Source organism: Molossus molossus, unplaced genomic scaffold (assembly GCF_014108415.1).
Source record: "Molossus molossus isolate mMolMol1 unplaced genomic scaffold, mMolMol1.p scaffold_m16_p_12, whole genome shotgun sequence".
Lineage (NCBI taxonomy): Eukaryota > Metazoa > Chordata > Mammalia > Chiroptera > Molossidae > Molossus > Molossus molossus.
In genome coordinates, this window is record NW_023425347.1 from 85,349,837 (window position 1) to 85,374,854 (window position 25,018).

The 25,018-nt window shown below is 48.5% G+C and overlaps 1 protein-coding gene across 1 annotated transcript; it reads right to left on the reverse strand.

The window, feature by feature from the left end:
- Positions 1-48: 48 nt before the first annotated feature.
- Positions 49-23,506, reverse strand: SMPDL3B (sphingomyelin phosphodiesterase acid like 3B). Its single transcript, XM_036257187.1, has 8 exons — positions 23,133-23,506; positions 12,591-12,804; positions 9,583-9,680; positions 6,595-6,738; positions 5,396-5,568; positions 4,140-4,320; positions 3,923-4,056; positions 49-435 (listed from the first exon to the last, which is right to left on the reverse strand). The coding sequence occupies exons 1-8, from the start codon at positions 23,191-23,193 to the stop codon at positions 70-72; spliced, it is 1,371 nt and encodes a 456-aa protein (XP_036113080.1). The 5' UTR covers positions 23,194-23,506; the 3' UTR covers positions 49-69.
- Positions 23,507-25,018: the final 1,512 nt, after the last annotated feature.

The following is a 25,018-nucleotide window of genomic DNA, read 5'->3' on the forward strand; positions in this document are numbered from 1 at the left end:
TCAGTGGGTGCCGTTGGCCGGTTTATCCCGAGGAAGGCAAACCAGCGATCCGGCAGGTGGCGCCCAAGGTCACCGCGCGAGCAACGCGCTCAGGCCGAGCAGCGGCGCCAGCGGCAGCGCGAGCCCGGGTGCGAGAGCAGTGCCAGGGCCGCGCAGGCAGGTGGCGTACGCGTCGAAAGCTACTTCGCGAAGCGCGCAAACGTGCTCGGCGCGGCAGGCCTCGTCGCAGGCCCGCGTGTCGTAGCTGACGGAATTGTAGACATAGTAGCGCTGGAGCGTGCCCTGGTCGCTGGCGATGCGGCCCAGCGCAGCGTGCATGGCGCGGGCGCCTGCGTCGGGCACCCCGTAGGCCTTGGTCAGCTGGTACTCGAGCTCCCAGCGCGCCATCCCCTGCGCGTTCGCCTGGCTCAGGTTAACGAAGTAAGTCACCATGTCCTGGAGAGGGGCACAAGGCGGGCCGCCATGAGCAACTGCCTGCTTCCACCCCCAATCCTGCACCTTGTCTTTGCTCCCAAATTCTATATATCCGTACTAATGACCACTATAAGTTAATGAGCATTTACTACTTACCAGGTGTGTGTGTGGGGGGGGGGGGGAACAGCCATCGTGTGTGTGTGTGTGGCAGCCATCCTTTGAATCTAATGAGGTAACTGCTCTTATTACCCCATTTCACAGATGAAGAAACTGAGTCCTAAAGAGGTTAGTTCCTTTGCCCAGGGTCCTACAGGTGTTCAGTGCTAAGGTGGGAGTGGAACCAGGTGGTTTATCCCATGGCCTGCGCACTTTCTGTCCCAGCAAACTCCTAGGTACACAGAAGATGCTCAGTAAATATTTACATTATGAATGGATAAAAAGTAACTTGAAGAATAGAGTGCCAGGCTGAGAGATTATAGAACTGTGGTTGATTGGAGGCTTGGAATATACCAAGGACTCAGGTGCATCTTCAGGACAAGAATCGGGAAGGTTTTATCTGTCCAACACTTTCCATTTAAATTTGTGGATCTGCTTCAGGTCACTAGAGGTAGAGTAAGAAGAGCTGCCATGTATGGATGGTACTTCCATTTTACATATGAAACAAGGGAGGCCCAAGGAGCTCAAAAGCCTTGTGAGTGGTGGAGCTAGGATTCAAAATCAGGTGTGTCTGACCCTCCCTGAGAAGGATGTAAGGCATGTTGGTGGGGCCAGGTGCAGCAGGGAGGAGGGAGTCCCAGCCTGTGATTCCTCTTGCTAAGGCCCTCTGAGTGCCCATAAGAATAAGAGTCATACTCTCTCTCTCTTTTTTTTTAATCCTCTCCTGAGGACAGTTTTCCATTTTTTGTTCAGATAGAGTGGGAGGGAGAGAGAGGAAGAGAGAGAGAGAGAGAGGAACATCGACGTGAAAGGGACACATTGAGTGGCTGCCACCCGCACGACCAACCAGGGCCAGGGACAAACTGCAACCGAGGTACGTGCCCTTAGCGGAAATTGAACCTGGGTCTCTCAGGACCGCAGGCCGACACTCTAACCTCTGAGCCAAACCGGCCAGGGCAAGAGTCATACTCTTAAAAGTCCTCAGACCTCTTCTCCATCTCCATTTACTCCAGAATCAAGGACCTAGGTTATCTCAGTCTGTGGTTTAAAAAAATTTTTTTCTTTATTGATTTTTAAGAGAGTGGAAGGGAAAGGGAGAGAGAGAAATAGAAACATCGATGAGAGAGAACATCAATTGGTTGCCTCCTGCATGCCCCCCACTGGGGATCAGTCCCACAACCTGGGCATGTACCCTGACTGGGAATCGAACCAGCGACTAACACTCAACTACTGAGCCATACCAGCTGGGCCAGTCTGTGGTTTTATATGGCTTTTCTCAACTCCCGGATTAAATCTCAAGACCCCCCTCTTCCTGCAACTCCAGCTGCCTCCTCCCTCAGCATTTTCACTTGGATGCCATTTAGACATCCTGAAGTTAACAGGTCCAAAACCAGATTTCTGATCTTTCCTCCAAAATCTTCTGCAGTGATCCCATTTCAGTCAATAGCAATGTCATCCTTCCAGGTTTTCAGACTAAAGCCTTGGAGTCCTCCTTAATTCCTCTTTCTCTCACCCCTCTCATCCAGTCCACCAACAAATCCTGTCTGTTCTACCTTCAAAATATATCCAGGATCTGGCACTTCTCACCACCCAACTGCTACCACCCTGGCCCACATCCCCATCACCTCTTGTGGTTATTGTAGTCACCTCCTAATTCATCCTCCTGTTTCTGCCCTTAACCCCTACAGCCTGTCCTCTGCACAACAGACATGTGATTTTGTAAATTTTGTAAGTTAGTATATTTAATTCTTCTGCCCCAAACTTCCCAGATCCAGAGTCCTACTCATGACCTGCATGATCTAACCTCGTCCCCCCACTCTTTCTCTTTGTGCCTCCCGCTGGGGCCACACTGGCCTGCTTGCTCTTCTAATGCACTAGGCACGTTTCTACCCCAGGGCCTTTCACTTGCTCTTCATCCACCTTCCCCAGATGCTCATATGGCTCACTCCCTCGGTTTACTCAGAATTGAAATGTCATCCTAGCCCTGTCGGTGTTGCTCAGTGGTTGAGCATCGAAGCATGCACCAAGAGGTTGCAGGTTCAATTCCCAGTCAGGGCACATGCCCAGGTTGTTGGCCAAATCCCCAGTGGGGGGCATGCAGGAGGCGGCCAATCGATGTTCTCTCTCATCAATGTTTCTATCTCTGTCTCCCTCTACCTTCCTCTCTCTCTCTCTCTCTCTCTCTCTCTCTCTCTCAAATCAATAATAAATAAATAAAAATAAAATCAGTAAAGAAAAAAATAATAGTGAAAATAAATGTCGCCCTGGCCAGTTTTGCTCAGTGGTTAGAGCATCAGCCCGTGGACCAATGAGTTGCGGGTTTGATTCTGGTCAAGGGCATGTACCTCAGTTGCGATTTGTCCCTGGCCGGGGTCATGCAGGAGGCGGCCACTCGATGTGTCCCTTTCACATTGATGTTTCTCTCTCTCTTTCTGTCTTCCTCTCTCTCCCTCCCACTCTAGCTGAACAAATTGGAAAAATGTCCTCGGGTGAGGATAAAAAAATAAAATTAAAATAAACAAGTAAATGTCATCCTATCAGTGACACTTCCCTGCCACCGCTCTCTAACAGCACACATGCACACTCTATAACCATCACCACCTGCCTCTTCACTGTTTTCTTTTCTCCTTAGCACTTAACTCATTGCCATACTTAACTTTACCTATTTGTTTATTGGTTGTGTCCTATAAGAATGTTAGCTTCTGGAGAGCAGTGACTTGGTTTTTGTTCACTTATGTAACTCCTAAGCTTAGCGCAGGGCCTGGAACATGGCCGATAATGAATACATTTTGGTGAATAAATTAAGGAATAATATTTCTTTGTCATTTCAACAATCACAAGCACATTCCCGGAGGTGAGGGAGTGCTTGATGAGTTAGGGACCTGCTTTGGCTGTAGCATAATCAGTGTAGAGAAGACAGACCTGGGCAGTGGGCCTAAGGACACACTTGAATACCAGGCCTAGGAGATCCATCTTGACACTAGGGAGCCACTGAAGGTTTGTGAGCAGGAGAGAGACAAGTGCTCTAGAAAGATGAATACTTTCTGTAGTATGTAGCAGATGAACTACAGCAGAACAGTGCTGGAGGCAGAGAAATCAGGTAGGAGGCCGTGACAGTGATCCAGGGCAAAGGGAGATTTGGGGAAGAAGTGACCTGATTTGGCGGCAGGATTTGGAGATAGCACCAGGGGTCTGATCTTGAGCTCTAGAAGGGCGGAAATAACTTGACCTTCCTGAGGTTCAGTAGTTATTAGAGTGTGAACTAGCTGGGAAAGAGTTAGGGAATGTGGTGATGCATTCGGGTCCCTCCCCTCCTTCCTCCTCCAGCCCCAGCAAACCCAGGGCTCCTGACCTGCAGGCGCAGTGTGGCTCGGTCGTATTCGAACACCCGGATACCTGGATTGTTGGCCCCGTTGATCACTCCAGGTAATGTGGTTTTCCATGGGGTAACCCCAGGTGTAAGGAACATGACACTGATGGGGGCACCTTTCAGGAGAGAAACAGTGGGACTGAGAAGCTGGCGAGAGGAGGAGGGAGGTAGGCTGGCAGGTGCCCTCCAGGTTGAGTACCTGCATCATCATAGAACATCCTAAAGCTGTCCGTGTGGTGGTGCCCGAAGAACTGTCCTGCGATGACTCGATGGTGCTTCTGGACCACCTTCAGGTATTTCTCATTGAAGCCCTCCCGGAACCAAGCTTTGTTCCGCGTCTTCTCAAAGAACCCAGGGGGCACGTGGCCAATAATGTACACCTATGAAAAAGGGGTTCCAGGAAGGGCCCAGAGATGACCTCCCCAACCCTTCTTTTCCACCTCTCAAAACCTGCCCATGTCCCCAAAGGCAAGCAGACAGGCTCAAATGCACCTCCTCTCAAAGCCCTCTGCCTTCCCTCTTCCAGGCAGATTCCAGTATTTTCTGTGCCCAGTAACAGGTGTACACACGCTTCCCCAGCTCTGTGCCTTTGCCCATGCTGTGCCTGCCACCTGGAGTACCCTTCTCATTTTCACATCTGTAAATCCCACTTAGACTTCAAAACCCCATTCAAGGGCACCTCCTCGTGAAACCTTCCTGATCCTCACAGACTGGTCTTCTCTTGGAGAGCCCAGGCACTGTAAATGAACCTCCCTTGCATAACTGTGTAGCACATGCTATGTGTTCATATGTGATCACGTCTTATATTCCTTGAGTCATTCAGCTAACAATACCTAGGCCCTTGGCCACCACTGCAAGAGGTAGGATGGGGGTGAGGGAGAGGGCAATTATTAGGAGCAGGAACTTTGATGTCAAATTACAGCTTGGACACCAGCAGTGTGTCACCTCTCTGAGCTTTGGTTTTTTTCATCGGGAGCAGCACCTAACTGGTGGAGCTTTGGGAGTTAAATGAGATAATCCATAGTGAGTGCTCAGAAGCACCAGCCATGAGATCCTGCTGGGATATGCTGTTGTTCAGTGCAGGGACTCAAGCAAATGAGTGCAGGGCATCCCCCTGAGGTCTAGCCCATAGTGTGGGCTGCAGCCATGGAGTGTGGCAGTAGTGGAAAGAGCAATGGACTTGGAGTCTAGAGACTGGGGTTCTGGTCTCGACTCCATCACTTATTGTGTGAATTGGGACCATCACCTCCCCTTGGGAGCCTCACATCTGCAATAGACTTTGGGGTCCCAGCCTCACAAGCTGTTCTGAGGATGGAAGAAGCCCCCTCCTGATGCCAGGCTGATGAAGACCCACAGTGAGGTGGGCATCTGGGAGAGCGAATGAATCTGTGGAGGTGGGAGACTTGTTCAGGAAGTGACTTCAGAGTGGGAAGGGGAGGAGGTAGGAGCCCTTACCATTTCCCCAGCTCTGGATGCATTGCTCAGCACGTCTTCCAGCCACTGGAACTGCCGGCCAGGGTCAGCCATGCTGGCCGTCTGCTCGTTGTTGCTATAATACAGATTGGTGTTGAGGACCACAATTTGCCCAGTCGTCCTTGGCCCCGGCAACTTCTCAGAGTAGAACGCACCTAGGACATCAGCACCAGGGAAAATATGAAGGGGTCCTCTGTCTCTGACTAAACACACCTCTGCCCCCCTTCACTTCACTCTCCCTCCTTTTCCCTCCCTTGATCCTCCTTTCCCATCTTTCCCACAGGAGGGGCATCATGGGTTAAGACCAAAGGCTCTGGAGCCAGGCTGCCTAGGTTCAAGTCCTGGCTCTGTCACTTATTAGCTATGCAACCGGGAAAAGATATTTAACTTTTCTATGTCTGTTTCCTCATCTGTAAAATGGTGATAACAATGAGGTGTGTTTGCCCCTTCAGATGCACATCAATCCTTTTCCACTCAGCTCTGCCCCAGCAGCTGATCTGTGTGAACCCAGTCAATGGGCTTCTGTGCCACAGGTTGGTCTGACCAGTGGGGAGCCCAGCAGCAGAGGCAGAGGAAGGGACGAGAGTAGTCAGGGTCACCTTGGGCTAGCGGTGTCTTTGGATCAGTTGTCCTCAACCAGGTGATTTTTGTCCCCCAGAGAACGTTTGTCAATGTCTAGAGGCATTTTTTGATTATTATAATGGGGGGTGTTACTGGCCTCTAGTGGATAGAGGCCAGGGATGCTCTAAACATCCCACAGTGCACAGCACAACTCGATTACAAACCCTTATCTGGCCCAAAATGTCAATAGTGACAAGGCTGAGAAACCCTCACTGAACTGAATTGAAGGTCACTGCCCTTTCCTAGGTTTTTGTGAGGAGTCTAGTAATACGCTGAGAGTAGTGCCTGGTACACGGTAAATGCTCAGTAAATATTCACTGCTCACCCTCATTAGTGCTGTGAGGTTAAGAGCATGGGCACTGGGGTCAGGCCTGGATTCTGTGCCAAGTCTGCTTCTAAGCTGGGTGACCTTGGCCAAGTGGCTTGGTATCTTTAAGCCTCAGTCTCCTTATTTATATAATGGGGATAAATCAGTACCAATTTCATGGGGATGTTGTGAAGATTAATTAGATCAGACCCTGGCATACAATCAGTGCATATAGTAGCAAAGGTATTGGTACCTTCTTTGAAGAGAGCAATGGATTCATTACTGAGCCAGGGTCTCCACAGTTCTGCTACCTGATTGTAGATATTGTTGCTCCCTGCTGGGAACTGGTTTTTGGGATGAAAATCATGATTTCCCAAAGCAGCATATACTTTAGTATCTGGGAAAGAAAGGAGAAATATAAATATATATTTCATATATATTTTATATATTTCATATATATATATATGAAAGCACTTGGTGGAGTTAGTCATTTTCAGTTGGCCATTGGCCATCAGAGCTAATGGGGAAGAACAATGAGGAAAAATCCACAGATAAGCAAAATAGACACATAAACTGGAAACTTCATTTAATAGAATCTGGCTGTACTTTGTTCAGACCTGGGAAGGAAGAACAGTGAGTTCTCTGATCCTGGACCCTAACCCCATTCCCAGCAGAAAATTTCCTGGTCAGAGAGGAAGCATCAGCTGATGAGAAGAAGAAAGCTAGAAGATCGAAATAATCTTCAGATCCATTATCAGCCATGTGGTAGTTTAGTGTTCCTTGTTCTTGTCAATTCCAGATCCATCTTACTGTTAGGGAAGAGGTCTGGTTCACTCTGGGAGGCTTTAGGAGTTTTACTCAATCATGAATCAAGAGTATGTTGTAGACCTGGTACCAGGCACCCAGTCCCAGTCCTGGAGGCCTTGCAGTGCAATAGGATTGACAGGTATTGAGTGATGAGAGGTGTGTGGGCTATTACCAGGAGGGAAGAGCCGCTTGCTATGGAAGTTGTATAATGGGTGGAGGAGGAGTCAGGGGAGGCCTCCCAGAAGAAGCGGCCTATGAATGAGCCCAGGAGCGAGACTGGGTAGGAGGATGTCAGACTTCTTTCCTCCTTGTGAGTAGCCTCATTCCCATTTTATTTTACCACTGTGTCTGGCAGGTAGTAGTTGCTCAATAAATATTTGAGGATAAACAAAAACTCTGAGTTCAGAGCAGGGCCTTGCCCTTATGTGAGATTGGCTCACCCCAGGGAGTGACCTTGAACCAATGAGGGAGGCTGGAGCCTCCAGTTCTCAGCTGGGAAAATGTCTCTAACAAACCGTTTGTCCTGTATAGACTGCTGGGTCTGGAAATGCCGAGAGCTCTGCCAAAGGAGGAAGTTGTAGAATTCCCACCAGGAATTGTTCACAAAGCAGGAAGCCATCAGTGTAACTATCTGGAAAAACCTCATCTCTCTAAAGTAAATGCCGACAGCCGTGAAAGATCCATTTTAAAAGGCCCTGGTGGTTTTGCTCAGTGGTTAGAGCATCAGCCTGGCCCTTGGACCAGAGAGTCTAGGGTTTGATTCCCAGTCCCTATCCAGGGTCGTGCAGGAGGCAACCAACCAATCGATCTGTCTCTCACATAATGATGTTTCTCTCTCTATCTCTCTCTCCCCCTCCCTCTCTCCCTCCTTCCCACTCTATCTAAAAATCAATGGAAAAAATATCCCTGGGTAAGGATTTAAAAAAAAAAGATCCATTTAAGAAAAAACAGGATGTCCGGCAGGTGTGGCCCAGTGGTTGAGCATCAACCCATGCACCAAGAAGTCACAGGTTCGATTCCTGGTCAGGCACATGTCCAGGTTGTGGACTAAATCTCCCGTGGGGTGGGGTGGGGGGGCATGCAGTAGGCAGCCAATCAGTGTTCTCTCTCTCTTCGATGTTTCTATCTCTCTCTCTCCCCCCCCCCTTTCTCTCTCTCTAAAAAATCAATAAAAACATATTAACAAGAAAAAGAAAAAGACCAGTAATCCAACCAGGATTCCTCCTCCCCTACCACTACCCTTGCCACATGACCTTGACCAGTTTGCTGGACCAAGGTTCACATTACTTTTGTTGTTGTTGTTTGTTTTAGTTGCTGTTAATCCTCACCCGAGGATATTTTTTCATTGATTTTAAGATAGAGTAAAAAGGAGGGAGAAGGGAGAGAGAGAGACACACATCAGATTGGTTGCTTCCTGTACCACCTCAACCTGGGCTGGGGATAAAACCTGCAACCCAGGTACATGCCCTTGACCAGGAATCAAACCCATGACCCTTCAGTCTACAGGCCAACCGAATTATGAGGCAAACTAGCCAGGGCAAGGCTCACATTTCTCACCAGTAAAACTGAGACAGTAATGACAATGAGCTAAGACCTATTTTGAGAGGAGTGCCTGACACAGAATACACAGATACAGACAGTCACTGCTGCTGCTGTTAGTATTTATTTTTATTGTCATTATTTCATATCTGGGTCCTGGGGACCCATGCCTAAGACCCTGGAGCAAGCAGCTGTCCCAGAACAGCTGTGGCTGTGGCTGGCGGGCTGCTTCCACAGGTCCCAGCTGGCAGCCTGAGAGCCTGATTGAGCCCCCAGCACCCTGGGTTTGGCAGAGCTTGCCTAATAACCATTTTCAGGGGCCATTAGGTTGGGCTCCCAGACCCCATTCTCCCTGTCATAGCCCATGGGGCTGCCACCATAATCACTCACATTCCCCCTGGCTCTCCCACGCTCTGAAGGAAGGTCTTGGAAGCACCAAGAAATAGCACCTTGGCTGGAAATCAACATCCCCGGGAGGTCCTGGCAGCTGAGATGGTTTGAGGGCCATGGATAGCAACTCGGGGTGCCACAGCAGGACACAGGGCTGTGTACCAGCCCACTCGAGACTTACCCAGGGATTGTGCCTGTGTACAACTAGATGCCTTGAGCAGAGGCTGGGAGTCTGGTGTTAGGCAGGGCAGAAGGCAGTGAAATAGCAGGAATTTCCATTAATAGGTCTGTGTGTATCCACAAGCCACTGAGCTCTCATTTCCTTGCAGGGTTGTTGGAAGGTAAGAAATGATGGCTGTGAAGTGTCTGGCGTGGGACCTTTACCACAGCCATCACTGTCAATGGATGAAGGCCATTCCTCTACATCTTACTGCTATTGTCCCACGGTGCCAGGCACCACCTGGGGTTCAGGCAATGCTGTGAGGGACCGATGGCAGGGTCTTACCTGGAAAGACCTCTCTGATGAGCTTGGTCAGGCGCTCCACAATTTTCAGCACGGCCGCCTCTCCCAGCCTCTCATTGGGCACGTGAGGTGTGTCATCACTGCAAAACACCGCCCGCGGGGCCAGTTTGGTAGGGCCAGCTCAGGATGGGGAATGAGGTAAGGGGTGGGCTCTGCTGTGAGAACAGAGGCTGTGGAACTGAGAGGTATGGTCAGGCTGAAGTTGGGAGTCACACAGGACAGAGTTCAAACCCTGGCTCTGCCACTGACCTGCAGTGGGTCCCTCGGCTAGTCGTTTAACCTCTCTGAGCCCACATTAGCTCGTATGTAAAATAGGAATAATAAAAGTACCTACCTATAGAGTATTTGTGGACTTCAATAGAGGGGAAATTTTATATATATAAATAAATAATTATATATATAAATATATCTTATAAATATATATGATACAGAATAGTAGCTGCTGGGTTGTAGTTAGAGGGAGGCTCTAGGGTTCCAGTCCCATCTGCAAGCCCCCAGGGAGCTCGGGGTGGAGAAGCTATCCCTGAGTTCTGCGCCTTTCTCCAAGGTTTCTGAGAAGTCTGGAACTGACTGCAGAGTACAGGGTTCAGATCTACTCTGTGGCAGATCCTGGACCTGACTCAGGACTACTTAGCCATGCCCCCGCTCCCCGTTGTCTGACCTAAATTGCTGTATCCATCTTAGAAATGCACAGCAAGGTGGGAGAGCAGGGGAGGAGAATGGAGGAAGGTGACATTTGGAGTAGGCACCCCAACAGGCTGAAGCCTTAGGGCTGCTGGACTCCAGGGAGCAAGGCAGCTCTGCCCAGGTCCTTCCCAGGGAAGTAAGTTGGCTTAATAGTGCTGGTACTGCTGCTAGCAGCTCTCCCTGGCCTACTGTGTGCCAGCTACTTTCTGTGCACTGTACCCATATCCACTAATTTGTTCTTCATAATAACCCCACAACATAGGTTTTGTTGTTGATCCCATTTGGCAGATAACGAAACCAAGGTAGAGGAAGGTGAGGAATTTTGCCTAGGTGTATACTACTAGAAAGTGATGGAGTCAGGTTCAGCCAGTGTGGCTCAGTGGTTGAGTGTCGACCTATGGACCAAGAGATCACTGGTTCAATTCCCTATCAGGGCACATGCCCAGGTTGCAGGCTCGATCCCCAGTAGGGGGCATGTGTTGTTTCTATCTCTCTCTCCTTCTTTCCTCGCTCTCTAAAATATCAATAAAACATTTTTTTAAAAAAGAAAGAAAGAAAGTGATGAGGCAGGATTTGGACCCGGAGGCTTCAGAGTCTGAGTTCACACCCATTACATTCTACTGTGTTTCTGATCATCTCAAGGGGGCAGCAAGAAGAGCCTTGTAGCCCTGTCCCCGGGACAGGCCAGAAATTCAGATATTGGAACAAAATTCTATTTTTTTTCACTAGTTTGGAGAATCTACTTCTGTCTGGTGGAAAACACATCCAATTTCTACAGGTTATTCCCCCAAGAGATTACAACTCTCCCTAGGAAGTCAAATTTCTTTGATTGAAGAATTATAAAAAGTCCTAAAGGTCATCTCATCCAATGCCATACATCTCTGCAAGACCCCAGGGATTTCCCAGAAAAATCAGGCTTCTGTGAAAGGATCATGAGTTTCCCAAAGCAGTCACCTTTCCTAACGGGACCACATCTTTCAGAATGTTACACCTTTCTCCAAGGGCCCCTCCTTGGAGAATTCAGAGGCTCCCCCCGAAAGAACCCTCTCAGGAGCAGGAGTCCAGGGTCATGGCCTAAAGGTCTCACCCTTCTTAGGTTGATATCTGAGCCCAGGGAAGCATGAGACACTATCACATTTCTTTTTTTTTTTTTCCTCTCTTTTTTTTAAATCATCACCTGAGGATATTTCCCCCCCATTTATCTTCAGATAAAGTGGGAGGGAGAGAGAAGGTAAGAAAGGGAGAGAGAGAAACATCAATGTGAGAGGGGCACATCAACTGGCTGCCTCCTACACGACCCTGACTGAGGCCGGGGACAAACCGCAACCACAGTGCATGCCCTTGACCGAAACCGAACTCGCAACTCATTGGTCGGTAGGCTGATGCTCTAACCGCTGAGCCAAACTGGCCAGGGCATTGATCCTGCTTTTTGAGGTGTCCAGTGAGGCTGGAAGAGGGAGCAAGAAGTCAGAGCTCCTTCAGCCTTCCTCACGAGCTTCCTGGTTCACCACTTCTTGCAGGAAGTCCTCCCCAATCCTGCCAGATGGTCAGTGTCCTGTGAGGCTCCCACATTCACACTTCCCCACCGCAGTGACCCTCTCTCTCTTGTCTCTGGGATGTAACAGGGGGCTTGTCTGCATTGCCTACAAGACCAGGAGCTCCCTGAAGGTGGGTTGGGGTCTACATCATCTCAGTTCCCATTTCTACCCCAGGCTGGACAAGGGAAGGAGAGAAGGAGCCAGTGAGTGAAGGGGGGACCTCAAGTGGTGAGGACAATGAGCGCAGAGGAAAGTGGGAGGACTTACTTCCTTGGATGGGAAGCAGAAATGGAGTCTCTGTGGCCGAGCAGAAATCACCCCTCAAGCTCTCCTCACACAGGGCAGTGCTCTCACTGGTGAGAATACCCTAGGGCCAGGACACCCCAAGGTTGGCCAGCAGCTGACCAGGTTCCAATTCCAGACCACTTTCAGCCCTCCTACTTTCTCCCATCCCTGCCTTTGGATCTCTGGGCTTGCAATGCCTGAACCCCAGTGGGAGTGGCTGCAATATTCATCCCTCAACTTAAAATTTGGGAGTTCTCTACATGCCCAAAGGAGCCATGACCTTGTCCCCAGCCTCAGGGAGAGCCACGTTCTGCTGAGGCTGGGAGACAGAGATCACGGGCACAGACTTTGGAATTAGCCACGCCCAGGGTTCCTTTGAGCTTCAAGTGAGGACTAAGGCGGATAGTTCAGGAAGGTGCCAGGCAGCAGGTGGCACACAGCAGAAACCCGGTGGAGGTTAGCTGTTGTGACAGCTCTCACCCTGTCCAGAGGATGAAGTCTGGCTCCGGCTCGATCTCCTTCATGGCGTAGATAGAGGAGTTGATGAGGACCCAGGGAGAATCACAGAGGTAGTCACCCCAGGGGCCCGAGTTGGGCACCGGCTGGGAGCCGGCTGATGGGCATACCTGTAGTGGGTCTGTAGATACCTTGTAGTCAGGGTCAAGGTGCAGGTCAGAGATGTGCCAGAACTTTCCTGCAGGGAAAAGGAGATCCTCCTCAATGCTGGGCCCTCCCTGAGCCCAGATGGGGAGACGGTCAGGAGGAACCCTGGGCTGGAGGAGGGGAGGTTTCACAGGTGAAAGGCTCCAGAGAAAATGGGCCCCAGGATTTGCCCAGGGAGGCACTGGGGGCAGCAGAGCACAGGCTTAGCTCTGTCCCTCACCTGTGATCTTTGACAAGACCCTTTCCATCTCCCCACCTCAGCATCCTCAGCATTAGCGTGAGGGATTGGGCTGAGGCATGGCTCTCAAGAAGGCTTTGGGCGTTCCAAGCAAAGCAAAGGTGGGGGAGGATCAGGGTTAAGCACTCAGGAGTCACATACTAGCTGTGAGACCTTGGGCAAGTTGATTCACCTCTCTGAACCCATGCTCCAGGGAAATACATACAAAATTCTGATCTGGGAGAAGGCTTACACACCAAATGCATTGTAAGATTGCTAACTAATACCAGCAAAAACCTGGGGAATAGGTGTTGAAAAAGAGTTTAAATGCTAGACCAGAAAAGAAGGAACATAATTTCAAATTAGGCAGAATGTCTCCTGTGGGTGTACCCAGTGATTCTGGATGCAGGGTGGCAGCTCAGGCAGCCGGGGGTGGTCCTGTTTGCTGAAACCTGGTCTCAGCTCCAAACCAAGGGAGGCTGAAATGCCAACAATCTCTTGGTGTAAGAGAGAGAAGGGAATCCAAAGAAACAGGCCACATGAAGTGGATTTATCATCTGCACCCAGTATGAAGCCTGATAAAAGTAGTTTCAATGATCTTTATTGAAGAAGGATGAACAGGTTTGACCTCTGCCCTAAACCCTGTGTTTCTAGATAAAATAAGGGTGAGGCCTGGGATTTCCTCACCCTCCACCATTGCTGTCACTTCTGCCTCCATTTCCTGTGTCACTCAGAGCCAACAGTCAACACCTGCGCAACCTCAGGAAACGGCCTGGGCCTGGCGTCCGGCTTCTGTTGCTCTCAGGGTTGGAGAGCCAGGGCACACCCAGACCACAGGGCACTCAGTGTGCTCTAGAACAAGTTGGAAGGTCAAGTCTGGCCCCTGATCCTCACTTCTTGACTTTTCCTCCCAGATGCTTCTGAGCTTTTGCCTACCTCTCTGAATCCAAACCTTGTCTCAGGAAAGAAGCAGAAACTTGTTCACACTAAGGTGTACATGACTGACCAAGTAAATCCTTATCCCTCCCATGGTCATTATACAGTCATCCTCACCATAGCCCTGGAGGTATTATTGTTCATTATTCCCATTTTACAGATAAGAAAACTAAGAATCAGAGGTCCACATGCCTGAGATCACATGGAAAATAGTGGGGTGGGGGGAGTCCTATGGCTCCCCACGTTCTCCCAGGAAGATGTGATTGCTAAGGTGGGGAACACCAGCACCTTTTTATTTTAGATAGGTCTTTTTGTAGTCAGTCTACTTTTATTTTTTACCCAAACTGAGAGCCTTTGTTTATAATGGGGAGAATTTAAAATTTTCACACAAATTGTGATCACTGACACGTCTATATTACTTCTATGGGGCAAATTTCTAAACCAGAGGAAAGAGACTAACTGCCCCATTTCAATTAGTAAATGAACAAGGTGGTGGCTGTGCCAGGTCCCTGCTCTGAGACTGAGTGGGTCCCTCCTGCTCCTGCCTGAGAGCAGGCTGGCCAGGTCGGTCTCCTCTCTGAAGACCACAGCAGAGTCCACTCCCCTGCCTCAAGCAGGCTCTTTCCCGATGAACCACAAACATCGAGTTCTGCCCATTGATGTCAGCCCTCAAACTATTTAATAATCACTTTGCCCTTCAGAAATCACTTCTCCTCGTCCACTGATGGAGGCTCAAGTGCAGCTGTCAATTTGCCTCTTCTTGCAGCTCTGCCCAGTCAGTGTGGAGACCTGGAAGTCCCTCCAGCCTCCCTGGCACTCCCTGTGACCTCTGTGTGCGTGTGTGCGTGTGTGCATGCGCATGTGTGCTTGTGTCTGAAGACCCGAAGAGGCCAGGAGAGTGGAAAGAATGACAGAGAGAGCTAGAGGTCCAGGCAGGGGGCTCCACCTGCCTGAGCTCACAGCCTCCTCTGGTGCTCCACCCAACTCCCCACCACCACTCTCCTCACAGGGCCTCTTTCCTGGCTCCCCTGCTGCCTTCCTCAGTCTTCCCCAGGCCATCACACGGCTGCTTTCTCCTCATTCAGGCCTCAGCCCAAAGGTCACCTCCTCAGAGAAGCTTTCCATGACTACCTTTTCTCAAGTTTCACTTCCCCCAACCATCTGGTTACTAGCTATTGCCTCCCTCAATTTTATTTTCTTCAGGGCACTCTCCTATGTGAAATGCTCTTGTTGGCTTATTTATCCATCTTCCCTGTCTACAGTGTCAGTTCCATGAGAACATGAAGCCTATCTTGTTGATCTGTGTGCTCAGCACCCAGGACAGTCCCTAGGATGTGGAAGATGCCCAAATACATATATTCAATGCCTAAGCAAGGCTGTCGGGAGGATGATTAGCACTCAAAGAAGCTTAGCTAGGTGCCCTTTGCCAGCTTGTTTCATTTCACCCTTGCAGCCATTCTGTGAGATGGGATTCTTTTTTTTTTACTTTTTTTTTTTTGAGATGGGATTCTTATGCCCATTTACCAGATGAGGAAAGTGAGGCTCACACCCAGACCTCTCTCTGACTCCAAAGCTGAGACACAATGTTGACTCATTGCCTCCAGAAGGTGGCTTTTATAATACACATATGTTACCCATAAAAGAAAGGGAGCCACAGGCATCTATGAATAAGTCACCAGACTGTGAGGAATTAAGCTTTAATTGCCACATTGTGGAGAAGGGCGTGGGCACAATAACCATAAATAGGAAGGCAGGTTATCTGGTTTCTAACCCAGGCTCTTCCATGTGTTGGCTGAGGACTCTGGGCAAGCTGGTTGGCCTTTTTGAGCCTAAGGGTATTTCACACCTGGCCTGCTTCTCTGTGAGCATCAAATAAGATAGTGAAGGAGAAAGGGCTCGTAGAGAAGAATCTCAATAAGCCACTGTCCCTGATGATCCCCCCTACGGCCGGGAGCGAGCCTTGGAGTGTGTGGGATTCTGGCACTTTCATGCTTCACCTTTTATTTTTATTTATTTATTTTTTTTTTTATCCTCATCCGAGGATATTTTTCCATTTTTTTGTACAGATAGAGTGGGAGGGAGAGAGAGGAAGGGAGAGAGAGAGAGAAACATCGACGTGAAGGGACACATCGAGTGGCTGCCACCCGCACGACCAACCAGGGCCGGGGACAAACTGCAACCGAAGTACGTGCCCTTAGCGGGAACTGAACCCGGGTCTCTCCAGACCGCAAGCCGACGCTTTAACCGCTGAGCCAAACTGGCCAGGGCTCATGCTTCACCTTTTAGACCAGAGCTTCTCAAATTTTACTGTGCAGACACCCTCACCTGGGGATCTTGTTAAAATTAAGAGGCTTTATATATTCATACTGATAGAATCTTATACAGTAAGAAAGTATTCATGTATTCCTTGATTTTTAGAAAAGATATACCAATCTTAGCTGTCATTATTATTCACTAATTATTGAAAATATGACTAAATTGGGTATCAAGTATAATGAGTAGTTGAGAACACAGACCTGGGTTGGAATTCCAGCTCCACCACCCACTAGCTATATGAACATGAGCAACCTACTCTGTGCCTCAGTTTTTCTTGTCTGTAAAATGGGGACAAGAGCACCACCTACCTCTTCAGGTCATTGTGAGGATTGAAATGAGGCAATATGAGGTAATGCATAAGCACTCGGCAATGCAAAGCAGCGGGTACTCTGGATTTGGTCCCTGGGAGGTCCTGCAAGTCCCCCTTTTACCACAGGAGGGAGATGGGACCTGGGGGAGTGACTGCGTCCTTCTCTCTCTCTCTCTCTCTCTCTCTCTCTCTCTCTCTCTCTCTCTCTCTCATTTTTTCTTTATTTAGAGAGGAAGGAAAGGGAGAAAGAGATAGAAACATTGATGAGAGAGAACATTGATTGGCCGCCTCCTGCATGTCCCCCCCTGAGGATCAGGCCCACAACCTGGGCATGTGCCCTGCCCGGGAATCAAACCAGCGACCTCTTGGTGCATGGGTCGACGATCAATCACTGAGCCACACTGGCCAGGCTGCATCCTTCTCTTGCTTGCCCCACAGTCCCCTCAGCTGCTGTCCTCTGCAGGTCTAGGGACAGGAAATTTAAAGCAGAACAATGTGAAGACAGATGTCTTCTAGATGACCCTCATCGAGTGCAGGGACAATGGGCACAGCACACCCTCTAGTTTTAATTTTGACAGCCCAGCTCTGCTCCCTGTCCCTGGGTAGGAAAAACAGTCTGCTGGCCCTCCTCCTTTATCAAAGGGGTCACCAGGTCCCCTTTTCCATTGAGGATGACAAACACAGGGCCCACGGCCTAGTAGCTTTGTAAGATACATAGAAATGTCTGAGACCTGAAAAAAATGCATTGGCTCCTAAGTTTAGAGGGGAAAAAACAATGCCATCAAAATCAAGAAATCATTTCAAGAGCAACATTAAATATTAAAAATTTAATAAAAAGTCATATATAATGTGAGATCCTTTCACTATTATTTGTGATGTGGTGGAAGAGACTCACAAAAATCATTCCTGGAGCCTAAGAAGGTCTTAAACTGGCTAAAGGTGAGTTTGCTTATGGTCAGAGACAAGAAAAGGAAGGCAGGAAGACACCTGCCATTTACTTAGCACCTACTGAATGCCAGATATTGTGCCAAACACTCTATCCATGCAGCCTTAGGACAAAACTATGAAATACATTCTATTGTGGTACGCGTATTACAGATGAGGAAACTGAGCTAGGTAGCAGCAGATGTGTGGTTCACATCTAGTCAGAACAGATGATCATGGTGCACTTTATTTTGCCACTAGCTAGCAATGTGACCTTGGATATATTTTTTTAATGGTCTCTTAATCTTTTATAGAGCTTTACTGTGTACATGTGTGACCTCACTTAACTATCACATTTGATCTGACCTCTGCTATTATCCCTATTTTATAAATAGTGAAATAGATCTCTCTCTCTCTCTCTCCAAATTTTTTTGGGACACAACCAAATTTTTAGTGGCCTTAAAAAAAAAGTGAAATAGAGACTCGAGGTCACAAAGATATTAAAAGGTAAGACCTGCCTGGATGCTGTGGCTCAGGGGTTGAGCATTGACCTATGCACTAGGAAGTCCCCTGTTGGATTCCCAGTCAGGGCACATGCCCAGATTTTGGGCTCAATCCCCAGTGGGTGTCGTGCAGGAGGCAGCCAGTTGATGTTTCCCTCATCATCGATGTTTCTATCTCTCTCTCCCTCTCCCTGAAATCGATAAAATATATATATATATATATATATATATATATATATATTGTTTACATATCTAAGTGCATGGTTCATATATGTTTTTGAAAGCGCATGCATGAAATTTGGAATCAGGAAAATCTTATTTTGAATCTTGACTTCTGCACATAGGCAGTGGCAACTTGAACAAAAGATTTCCTCAGCCAAGTCTCAGTTTCTTTATCTGTAAAATGGGGATAACAATGTCAGTAGCAAAGGGGTGGATGTGTGGATGAAAGGAGAGATCTCTTTTGTCTCTTATTGTGAATAACCCACACCACCAAATGATCTTGGTCTTCAGTCCTTTGCTTTTGACCCTAAACAATAACCCCAAACACTTCCCTGGTTATTCCTTCTCTGTAAATTAAAGCCCGCCAAAACACAGAAGGTTCACTTGTTAAATCTGGCATTCACTGACCCCTTGCATTAACTGCATGGATTGCCCTTTCTCACAGCAGCCTCATGAGGTAGGCTTATTGTTCTTGAGGGAAATGTTTTCCTACCATGCTGACCCACACTGAAAAAACTTGTCTTGTACAGTTAGAAGCTGAAGGATAACAGTGTTGTATAGGGTATATGTGGGAGAAAAGAAGGAGCCAGCAAGTTGGTTACCCAAGCTCTTGGCTAAGGAAGATGGAAGCAGAAACCCGTTTTATGCAAAGCAGGGATGATTGCTATCTGATGGGGTGCCCCAAAGTTCTCTTGCACTCCAGGAAAGAGACTCATATTCTGTAAAAACATACAGGTGCTGTGGAATTCTTTATAAATTTAATTTTGTTTTAAAATTACAGATGTAGCCCAGCTGGTGTGGCTCAGTGGCTGAGCATCGACCCATGCACCAAGAGGTCACCCGTCCGATTCCTGGTCAGGGCACATGCCCAGGTTGTGGACCCAATCCCCAATGGGGGGCATGCAGTAGGTGGCTAATCGATGTTCCCTCTCATTGATGTTTCTCTTTCTCTCCTCTCTCTTCCCCTCTCTCTCTAATATATCAATAATGAAAAAAGAAAAGATAAAATTATAGATGTATACATTCCAGAAAGTTTGGAGAAAAGAAAACAATAGAACCTATAAAACTCATCATCCCAAGAGAACACATCAACAGGCATAATGCCTAAGGCAGCTAGCTGAATAGTGTGAAGATTAGTGAACAGAAACCTCATTTAAATTGAATTTGGGAGGGCCTGTAGGGGGTGCTCTCACACCTTATCACTCACCTTCAGTTATCCCAAAACAGGAAGAAACTTACTTCCCATCTCCAACAGGAAGAAGGAGGAGGATCTTTTTCTTGCCTGGCAACCACTTAGCCAATGAAGGACTGTTGCAACTCAGCCAATGAAAAGTAATGGAACTACTAGTTTCCTCCAATGGCCTTGTTTACAACAGCACCTTTGAAATCCTCTTTTCTATGAAAAAAATTGTTCCTGTCCTTTATTCTCTGGACCTACTGTAATTCTCTATTAGATCACGAGTCCTGAATTGTAATTCTTTGTTGTTCCGGATAAACCCACTTTGCTGGAGAAATATCTGGCTATTTGTTTAAGGTTAATAGTACAGATGTGTTATCTTTGGCAAGGGTTCTGTCCCTCTAATTCTCATTTTCCTCATCTGCAAAATGGGTATAATGGTAATAGAAACCACTATACAGGGACTAGAAAAAAATTAAATGAGTTTTTAATTTCATATTTCAAATAGGCTTTAAAAAGACAGCATATATCAAGCACCTAGCATAAGCATGGCCCATCATAACTCCTCCATAAACAAATGTTAGCTCTTCTTTCCTCTTGTCCTTAGTGTTTGGTTGTTTCTACATGGCATTATTTTAAAACAGATAGAAATTGCACAGCTTTAGTTCAGGTCCAGGCTCAGACATTAACCAGATGTGTAACCTTGGGTTAGTTACTTAACTTCTCTAAAGCTCAGTGTCCTTGATAATCCCTACTTCGCAGGGCTGTTGTGAGGGTATTATGTAAAAATTCCAGCAGTGTGTGGCACATAGTAAGTACTTAATAAATATTGCTTATTGTCAATTTTGCTATACTGTCTTGAATCTTTTCCACCAGGAGGTTTTACCATAATCTATTGAGCTCTTCCATTCTTGTTGTTAGCAGTTTTCATTAGTATATAAACAACCCTGCAATGACATCTCAGTGCATTTTGGGGGAGGAGAGATTCCTTTTAACCACTAAGACCCTGGGCTGGAGGGTTGCCCATTGGCATTTGGATTTCTAAAAAAAACATATTTAAAAGTGAAAGTGAGGGAGTGGAAAAGTCTTTCAATCATTCCCAAACGTCCAGTCAGACTGGTGGGGCTCTGTTTCCCCAGAGGGGAGCTGGGGGTCTGCCTCCAGCGGAAGGACTGCCGCCCCAGCCTTCACAGGGAATGATGCTTCCTCTCAGGGCTTGTCCCAGAGACATTTCTATCTTTAAGTCATGGCTTTGGATCTGAGTCTTTTCCAGGCATTTCGCTCTGGTCTCCCCCACCTCCCATCTCTCGCTGGCCTCTGAGATGCCTGGCCACACTGGCAGAGCACTTTGCCAAGGCTCTCAGCTGTTCCTGGGTAGGGTCTGAGGAAGTGGATGACCAGAGGGCTGACCAGGACTGAGCTCCACAGGGACAAGCAACAAGCACAACCCTGAGCCAGTCCTTACCCTCTCAGCCTCAATTTCTGCAGCTGCGGAAAGGGTGCAGGATCATCTCCGAGGTTCCATTCAAAGGACTAAAGAGAAGGGCAGTCGAGAATCCTAAGGAAAACTACAGGTTCAGCCCCACCACTGACTCCCTGCTAACTGCTTGGAACTTTAACCCTCTAACAGGGACCTCGGACTGGAGGTATCCCCAATAAAACTGCCATCTCCTCCTCCCACATCTCAGCAAATGACAACTCTGTCTTTCCAGTTGTGAGACTAAACCTTGGAGTCACCCTGGAGTCCTCCTGTCTTACACCCACCATCTGTCAACAGTCTTGTTCAGAATTAGACCATCTCCCACCACCTCTAATCCTACCACCCAGGCTGAGCCACCATCCCCTCTCACTGGGTGATGGCTATAGCCTCCTGCCTGGTTTGGCTGCTTCTCCTTTACTAGGGTGACCAACTGTCCCTGTTTTCTCAGGACTGCAGGAGTGTCCGAGGCACCAAACTTTAAATGCTAAAGTTTGGAGTATCTCAGGCAAACTGACACAAGTTGGTTCCCCTGCCTTTATGGCATTACAGCTTCTTCTCAGTACAACAGCCTGAGGTTCCTTTTACATGTTTATGTTAGCTCTAACTTCCATATTACTGTCCCAAGCCTCTTAAATATTTTACTTTCATATTGATGCCCCAAGCATCTTATCCTTTAACCTTGCCCTAAGCCTCTCATTCCAGGAAACCAAATCACTCCAGTCAGGCGGAACCACCCTAACCCACCCTAAACTGGAAAGGTCCTGTCCGAGAGCCTGGGAACTGGCACCAGGCAAACTGCTCAGCCGTTACCTCGCTTACCCAACCTAAACTCCCTCCCTGTTTCAGGAACTGTTTGCCCCAAACTCATAGATCAACTCCTGTCCCATTCTCCTGTCCTAGTCCAGGAACTGTTCGCTCCGGGACAATAGACTCACATTCCAGGGGCCCCCATGCGTAGCCCCTCAGGACCTAACCTAACAACAAGTTCCCTCTGCCACAGGCGCAGATATAAAAATCACAAACCCCAGCATCGGGCGCGGCTTCTCGGACTCGACCCCCCGAGTCTGTGAACCCGCCCGGAGTGTACCCAATAAAGCCTGATTTCTGCTTATTCGGCTGTTTGGCTCTCTGGTTTCTTCCCACCTCCCACCGGCGGCACCTGGCTACCTTACAGGTCCCTCGACAAGAAAAACAAGTTTCAGGAGACCCCAGCCCCGACCAATCAATCAAGGTCAACCTCGACTCCTCGGCTGAACGACCACCCACCCCAGCCCTAAGTTTAAAAACCCTTAGTCTGGACGAACCTGTTGCTATTTTCTCTTTAGAGGTAGCCTGGCAGGTCTTTCTCTCAATAAACTTGCGCTCTTCTGGTTACTCAGCGCCGCCTCGTTCTTATGTGTCAGATCACATCACGGCTCTGCCTATAACCCCCTAGTGATTTCCATTTCACGCTGACTCCTTAAATTGTCTACAAGTTTATATATGAGCTACAAGTTTATATATGGGTGCTAGCCCCCAACCGCACCCCTGTGGTTCCCTGACCTCATCCACCACCCTCCTGGCCCACTCTGCTCTGGCCATGCTGGCTTCCTTGCTTGTCCTCACACACATCACCTGTGCATCCAGCTCAGGGTCTATGCACTGTCCATCCTCTCTTACTGGAATGTTCTTCTCCAGATGGCCACACGGCTCTTTCCCTCCTTGCCTCAGGTCTCTGCTCAAATGTCACTTTATTAGACAGCTCTTCTCTGGCCACCCCACAAGTATCCCCTCCCCAATCTCCCTTTATTCTGCTTTTTTGTTTTCCATAACACTTGTTGTCTCCTGGAATAGTATGTATTTGCATGTGTCTTTTGGGTTGTTTCTTCCCAGGTGAAGGGATGCTTTAGGGGGACTGGGGCTTTGTTTGTTTTCCTTTCATTTCTGGTTCCTAGAATAGCTCATGGTACATGGCAGGCCCTCCCCAACCAATATTTGTTCAGTAGATTCATGAATCTTCCTGCCACCTTCTCCCGCTACTAGCTGCATAGCTCTTATGTCTCGACAACTCTTAGCAAAGTCAGTGTGCCTCCCCTGGCCAGCTGTCCCCTTCACTTACAATCTTCAAGCTCAAACCACACCCCCACCACCCACTAAGCTCTCACCGGCCTCCCAGCCCAGCTCCCAGCTCCTATTTTTAGCAGCACTTCCAGCTTTCTGGGAGCAGCTTCTGGCAACCCCGATCCTGAGTTCATAGTACAAAACAAAGACATCACAGGCATTTGCAACGCCTACCTGGTCCAGCCTTGGTGACTCCCCAGTGGGCCAGGAAAATCAGCAGCTTGAGCAGCCTCATCCTCGGGGCTCACGTCACAGGAGACGTGGGGTTCTCCAGCAGCTATTTTTTGCAACTCAGGCTTCCTAACTAGGTCTCGGTGGCCACGTGCCACCTGCCTGAGCAGAGCTTCCTCTCCACCTGCCTGAACAGAGCTTCCTGTCCGGTTACCTGGTGTTTCCAGTTATTCAAGGCGTCTAGCTCTGGCTTTCCCTCCTTTGCCCAGAAGGGTGTGAGCTGGGTTTGCCCAAGGTGATGCTCCAGTGAGGCCTTTGGACTCTGAAGTAGAAAGTAGCACTTGTCCCACAGTTATAGGCTAGTAAGAAGCTTGGAAAATTCCAGGACAAGCAGAATAGGGAAATTAAGACAGATAGTTAAACAGCAGTTTGCAGCCACCTAGTAAATTCTATCTTCCCTGAACCAAGGACACTTATGAGTAAATGGTTTGCACTTCTCTTCAGTAACCAGAGGGTAAGTAGCTTACTAGCTTACATCACTGTACTTAGGGAGACAGATAACACAAATCCAATTAGTGCCATTCGCCAACTACACCCAAGGACAGACAAATTAAAAGAATAAATCTTGCCCTGGCCAGTTTGGCTCAGCGGTTAGAGCATCCGCCTGCGGTCCGGAGAGACCCGGGTACGGTTCCCGCTAAGGGCATGTACCTCGGTTGCAGTTTGGCCCTGGCCCTGGTTGGTCGTGCGGGTGGCAGCCACTCGATGTGTCCCTTTCACATCGATGTTTCCCTCTCTCTCTCTTCCTCTCTCTCCTTCCCACTCTGTCTGTACAAAGGATGGAAAAATGTCCTCGGGTGAGGAAAAAAAACAAAACAAAAAAGAATAAATCTCATTTTGGTACATCAGCATAAAGCTGATGAATAATATATTGATCCTCCCTTAGGACCTCCCCTAAAGGCCCAGCCTTGCCCTGGCTGGTTTGGCTCAGTGGTTAGAGCATTGGCCCGTGGACTAGGGAGACCTGGGTTAGGTTCCCACTAAGGGCATGTACCTCAGTTGCAGTTTGTCCCTAGCCTCAGTTGGGGTTGTGTGGGTGGCAACCACTTGATGTGTCTCTCTCACATCAATGTTTCTCTCTCTTCCTCCCTCTCTCCCTCCTGCTCTATCTGAAGATAAATGCAAAAATGTCTTCGGGTGAGGATAAAAATGGAAGGAAGGAAGGAAGGAAGGAAGGGAGGGAGGGAGGGAGGGAGGGAGGGAGGGAGGAAGGAAGGAAGGAAGGAAGGAAGGAAGGAAGGAAGGAAGGAAGGAAGGAAGGAAGGAAGGAAGGCCCAACCTTTAAAACCCCTGGAAAGGCCCAGCCGGTATGGCTCAGTGGTTGAGCATTGACCCATGCACCAAGAGGTCACTGGTTCAATTCCTGGTCAGGGCACATGCCCAGGTTGTGGGCCAAATCCCCAGTGGGGGGCATGCAGGAGGTGGCCAATCTATGTTCTCTCTCATTGATGTTTCTATCTCTCTCTCTCAAATCAATAAAGAAAAAAATATTAAAAAGAAAGAAGCACAAATATCTTTTTTAAAAACCCTGAAAAGGAAGGTCCCAGTGCTCTCTCCCCCAGGGACCATGCCCATCCCATTCCCTTGTCCCTCTCTCCCCCCAACAGGCACATATCTCCTAAACTCCAAGGGACTCCACGAGACTTGCAATCAGGGGAGCAATGGGCAGCGGCAGCTCATACTGGGCTAACCCTTGAACCTGTGTCCAAGGCCCCCTTTTCTCTGACTTCCCAGTGAGCCAAAGCAGCCCAGCCTAGGCTCTCCTGCTGCTGCTTCTGCACCCTTCCTCATTTCACTGTCCTAAGTGTGTCTTTGTTGCAGTCAATAAA